Source organism: Coffea eugenioides, chromosome 6 (assembly GCF_003713205.1).
Source record: "Coffea eugenioides isolate CCC68of chromosome 6, Ceug_1.0, whole genome shotgun sequence".
NCBI classification, from domain to species: Eukaryota; Viridiplantae; Streptophyta; class Magnoliopsida; order Gentianales; family Rubiaceae; genus Coffea; species Coffea eugenioides.
The window spans coordinates 54,491,561-54,497,704 of NC_040040.1; the positions used below are offsets into that span (position 1 = coordinate 54,491,561).

Sequence of the window (6,144 nt, forward strand, 5' to 3'; positions counted from 1 at the left end):
GGGAGAAAAGAGAAACTAAAAATCGTTAGATAGAGAATATTATGTTGTTTAATTAGATAAGAATTTTAAATATAATTAACAAACAATGGTAGATTTGGTAGATAAGATAAGGTAGATGAAGTAATTCTATTGATTCTTATCAGAATTAAGCATTCAGTTAGGATTCTTGTACTGAAAAAAATACACACAGGTTCAGCACTGCTTAACAAGTTCAGCAAATAGATTTTCATTTATCAAACACTCAAAACATCTGAATGTTTGAAAAAATTCAGATTCAACACTTTTTTATGTTATCAAACAGACCCTAAGTAACTTAAGAGAGTTGAAGTCATTATTGAAGGAGCAAAATAGAAAGCATTATAGTAATATATCTTTGAGGGTGGCACAGAAGAAGGAACAATTATATAGTTTACAGACCCTCATGCAATCCTCTGAGAATAGACAAGTGGTGCAGGAGGAGAAACAGTTGAAGATTGAATATATTGAGCTGTTAAAGTTTCCTTGATGATTTTGCAATGCTGACGATAACAAAAAATTGATAAGGGTATTTATAAAAGAAGAAAAAGAATACAAATACACAAATTTTGTAAATATAAATATCTACTTTTATACTTTAAATTAGTAATCCTAATTTACCACTGCTCAACTGTCGTTTCCACAATATCGAGGCATTGTCCAAGAGTTTGGTTTTGTTTGATTCCTTGGCAATGTCATGTATCTTTTCCAGTCATCAATCACCATATTAAGGTCATGAATTTTACTGTCTAGACTAGTACAACAATTTGCATGCATTGTGAAAACAACATCAAGATCCTTACTTGGCTCACAAAATCCTCCAAAGTAAGTTGTGTCCAAGAATTTGATCTTCAGCCCAATCTTGTCAATAAATGGATCAAATTTGATCTTATTAAGCACATGTTGATCATGGCTCCATGGATAAGTATCTTTTGAGTCGTACCAAAACTTGTAAAATTGGATTGTAGCGTTGCTTGATTTAGCATAGGTAAAACCTGCATTTGGTGAGTTGTTCAAGTCAGTAGAGTTGTAACGAAATTGATCACATGCAATTTGGAAATCTGCATCCTCATAAAATTGTTGAAATGGATCTCGAAACCACACTATGTCAGCATCCTGAAAACAAAATAAGAAAAAACAAAGAATCATATAAACCACAAATTATTGTAGCTAGTAACATATGGAGAAGGTTTTACATGGTTTTGTAAAATCAATCCCATGTGAATTAATGTAAAGGAGATTACCGTGAAAATGAAACTGTACCCCATCTTAAGGACAGTATGAAGAAAACCAATCCTGCTCCACATCATCTTCAAATACTCTTCGCTCATAAAATCCACCTTACTGGAGAAATCGACCCCTTCAGTTCTTAGTGCATAGCAATGAGAATGCAACTCCAAGCAACGATTCTGAGCCTCTTGGTCAAATGCTACTACTATTAAATGATTCAGTAGGACTTGTGTTTGATTCCCAACTCTAAAGCTCTCAAGAAAGAGGTCAAAGATTGAATTAGGCATCATCCATGCTGAATTTACTGTTGTTATGATGACAGTTTTGTTGACCATGGCAGCCTCTCTTAGTACTCTCTCCAATTTGGTTTCTTCATTTTGTTGGTTAGCCTTCATATGTAACACAATAAGGCATGATTATAAGAATGATATAAGCTGGCATTGAGAACAAGTGTTATGTTCTATCTGATAAGTAATTGTTGGAGTTCAAAGGGATAATAAAAAAAATTTAAAATAGGGTATTCATAAAGTATATATGGCGATTTAATAGATGTTGGAATAGAAAACAGTATAAAAAGTGGAACAGAAGATCCTTTGTTCAGAGAAAGGGTGGCATTAATGCCACAATTTGAATGAAATGCCAAAATCATCCTTCCAAGTCCTAATGCAATATGCATTTAGAAATGGGTAGTTTTATCATTTTCAACAAGAATTGCTGTAGAAATGAAAGTTCAACTGTGGCAATATCATTTGCCATCAGGAAAATTTAAAGTGAACACGATACTTGAGACAAAGATTGAATCGATAATTCTCCTATTAATACCACTTTGCACTATCGAAATAGAGGTGTTTTCATATATTGCACTTGAATATTACTTTGTGACTCTCTCAAAAAAAAAAAAAAAAAAAAATTTGTGACTAGAACATGGCCCATTGAGCCTATTAAAAGAAAGGCCTAGCTTAGTTTGTCGTGTGGTAGACCTGATAATGAGCATAAAAGTTGGGCCGAGTAAAATCGCTGTAATTAGCCAATCTAGGCTCAACCTGAATAAGGCCCGACCTAACCTAATAAAGAGTCCAATCGCTACTTATCCCTAAGACCCAACTAATCACTAAATTCGTAATTTGACACTCCAACTTTTTTCAATTTTTTCCTTGTAAAATTTAGAGTCTCCTTTCAAACAACAAAAATAAAAAGGGCAAAGTGGCCATATATAAATGTTTAAGAATAATGAAATAATGTGATCAGTTCCCAACAATTTAATGCTATTGTGTAATTGGAGAAAAAAAAAAATCAAGTCTAGGCTGGCTCTAACTCAACTCAGGCTACCCGGCCCGTGATAGGTTTGAATCCTACCACCTCTTCTTTCTTGTGGATCATTGTGTTGTTGGCCCTCCATCATCTTCTCTTTGCGGGACTTGGAACTTATTTTTGTGAGACTTGGTCCAAGCAATTTATTTTGACGTTCAGCAGCGGTTGGTTGGGCTTCAAGTAGCCCAGCCGACTGTTTGAATCTTTTTTTGCAAGCAAATTGAAGCCATTTTATACTAAGCATGGAGGTATCAACCGTTAAACCTCTTTTTATACATTTGTTTCCTTAGAATCCGGTTCGTTGTCTCCAAAAGTCTACCCACAACCATAAAGAAATTTGATTTAGGAATGGAGATATGCTTATATAAACATAACAACAAAAGGTGAATCCCAATACTATAGGGTGTGTTTGGATCGATAAATTTTTATTAAAAAAAATCTTTTCATTGCATTTTAGACGCGTTGTCTGATTATCATATTTATTTATACAACTGCTTTTTAATTTCACATATATCAAATCACAAAAAAAAAAAAAAATGCGTTAGAGTATTATTTTCAAATAATCTTCCGTCCAAACAAATCAGATTATTATCATTATTATTATTATTTTCTTAACTTAATAAATAAAATTACGTGTAAGATTGAGGTCCAAAGGATTAAAAACTCTAAATTTTAACCCCCTCTATCTCTTCTCCGCTTATTAAATTCCATCCTTACCTCACTAAAAAAAATTTTAAAAATAGATTGCATAGACAAATAGGAGGACCAACTGAGAACAGGCAAACCAATCAAACTCTAAAAAGACATATCTTAGAATTCTAAACTCCAAACGAACTAAACCACGTCACTACCAACTTTACAAAAAGCAAAATACATCTGTAGAATTGAATCAACGAGCGGACCACAGGCTGAATTGGGGACCCCTGTTTCTGGAATAATTGAATGAATAATTGAATATCCTATGTGTTTCTGTCAACACTTGTCCATCATGCTACAGTGCCTCTTAACTCCTTCATAATTAATATGCCTCTAAAAATCCCAATACCATTTATGCCTCTTCGTCCAGTTTGCTCATAACAATTGTTTTAAACACCTTACAACTTAAAGTTAATAATTATTGTCACATTACATCTTGATTTATTTATGTTACTGCAAAGTGAATGAGTAGATCGATAATTTGTTTGTACCCTGTACATATATCTGTTTTGAAAGTTAATTTTGGTATCCTTGAAACATTATTGAGAGTACTAAAAAGGTTTAGAGTGAACTTAACAGTTACTAATTAATCATAATATGTTTAACAACAAAAATATATGTTTCCAAAACAGAAAAAAAAATGGTGGCCGGTCAAAATATTTTTATGTCATGAACACAAAGAATAACAAAGAAACACCAACTTGGTTGGAAAAAGAGAAGATTAGCTAAAAAAAAAATTTAAACTTACTGGGAAAGATAGGTTCCCTTGGTCAGAGGCAGCTGGAGAAGACTGAATTTGTGGCACAGATTCTGTTGGAGGAGATAAATTTGCCCTGCTGAGTTCAGGCTGAGCACTGTCAAGAGATGAAGAAGATGAAGGCCCTTCTGCAACTATTTTTGAGGAGAATATTTTTGCCTGTCTGAAACTAGAATCTTGAGATGGAAAAGACTCTTGGGAGTATTGAGAAGTGGCTAAAAAAAGATAATTCTGGTAAGCTGAGTGATAAAGGAGAAGACATGATAGATCAACTGCAATGACTAAAAGAAAAATCCAAATGATACTTTTAGGAGACTGATTCGTAAGGTGGTGGTGGTGGAGATGGTGGGCAGGGGGTGATTCTGGTGACTTCTCGTGATCTTTTTTACCTCTCTTTGCACCTGCAAAACCCATCATCAGAAGACTACAATGGCTAGCTGCTTGGCTTAAGAAGATATTTTGTAGTTTGTACAAAGAATTTGAAACTTCAAAGTTCCGTCATTCACTTTTCTTTACATGTTCATTCCTTAATTTCACCCGGAAGGAAAAAATTCTTAGTAAATAGTTTAAGAATAAATCTTATGTACACTGATAACGATGTATATATTATTACAGTTGGATATATGATACGTATGTAAAATTTGAATTTTAAATTTAAATTCAGATTAATTCTTTCAAATAAACTACAGCTTTATTTTTAATAAATGTTCTAGGTGCTCACTAATATACCTAAGGGATTAATATGGATGAGAAACAATCTACTTAATGAATGCATTAATTATTTCATATTTTGGAAAGCTATTTTTAAGGGATTCACATGCTAAATGACATATCTAACCTTTTTTTCTAAAAATAAATCTAGTAAACCAAGCACATACAATTTGTTTAATTAAGATAATCAGAATTATCATATATGATCTGCTTGTTTTGTCATTTTTATCGAATTTATTATTTATATTTTTGTATTTCATTTTGTTTACAAGTCTTAAAATTTATTATTATTCTATGTCTTCTTCCAAAATAACTTGTACTTTTCCTTTCAATTTGTCATTTTATGGGGATCAAAAATTGCAAGTTCATAAGGGTCTTTTTCTTAATCAAGTTGCAATGGTCTTATTTTGGTTTGGTTTAGAATTTGGGAACCTACAATTTCTTCGTAGTTAAAAAAAAATTTAAAGTATAAACCCTGATGTGAAGGTTTTGTTTCGACAATACACATACAACTTGCATAGACAGTCAAACACTACACAGACGGTCAAACACGGTTTATGTGTTGCTGGAACATTTTAGAGTCCACGCGTGGAATCAGAATTTCGGATTAGATGACAGATTTGCCGCAAATTTAGCCCCTCAATATCCCTCAAATGGTGGAGTGTGGAAACCTGATATGTCGGCAGACTGAAACGGTTAAAGAACGTTTCAAATCCTCTGCTTCGAAATTACCTTCTGTCCCATGTGTTTATACAGCTGTAATGTATATTGATATATTGATAACTCAAACAAATTGATTAAAAGGTAGAATTGTCGAAACAGTTATATCTATTTGAATAAAATAAAAGTTGCATCTATTTGAGCAAAATATAAGTCATTTATTTAGTCATGTAAATTACTTTAAATACGATGTAATTTTGGATACTCTTGTATAGAAATTGAAAATCATATAGTATTCAATATGAGCCTTAAAGTTATTTGTTTTTAGTCTTGATTTGCCGGCAATCATGACGCTCAACCTTAGGAACAGTCGTATTTGCATTCCTGCCCCTAATTCAACCTCTTCTATGCAGTGCTCTCGGGATATAGAATAAAGGAACCCTTGCAACGATTTAGGTTCCGTTCGATAAAACTGAATCTGAATACTAAAAAAATTAATTTGCTGAATTTTAAGTACTGAAAAGAAATATATAAATGTCTGAATTTTAATACTAAACCTATTTATACTGTTTGGTAAATATTTATAACTGAATGCTTAATAAGTTAAATTTGATCATTTTGCCCTTATATCTTTTCATTCAAAAAAAGAAATAGAACCTATAATTTAATTATTTTAAAATTGTTAGGTATGTAAATGACAATATTTATTTTTAAATCAAATTAATATAAAAGATGAAATATATTATATGAGGAGTATGGAGAAG

General features: G+C 32.2%; 1 protein-coding gene across 1 annotated transcript; it reads right to left on the reverse strand.

Annotated features, from left to right (window-relative positions):
* Positions 1-550: 550 nt before the first annotated feature.
* Positions 551-4,457, reverse strand: LOC113775719 (uncharacterized protein At4g15970-like). The gene is made up of 3 exons (XM_027320708.1): positions 4,001-4,457; positions 1,260-1,634; positions 551-1,131 (listed from the first exon to the last, which is right to left on the reverse strand). The coding sequence occupies exons 1-3, from the start codon at positions 4,424-4,426 to the stop codon at positions 643-645; spliced, it is 1,290 nt and encodes a 429-aa protein (XP_027176509.1). The 5' UTR covers positions 4,427-4,457; the 3' UTR covers positions 551-642.
* Positions 4,458-6,144: the final 1,687 nt, after the last annotated feature.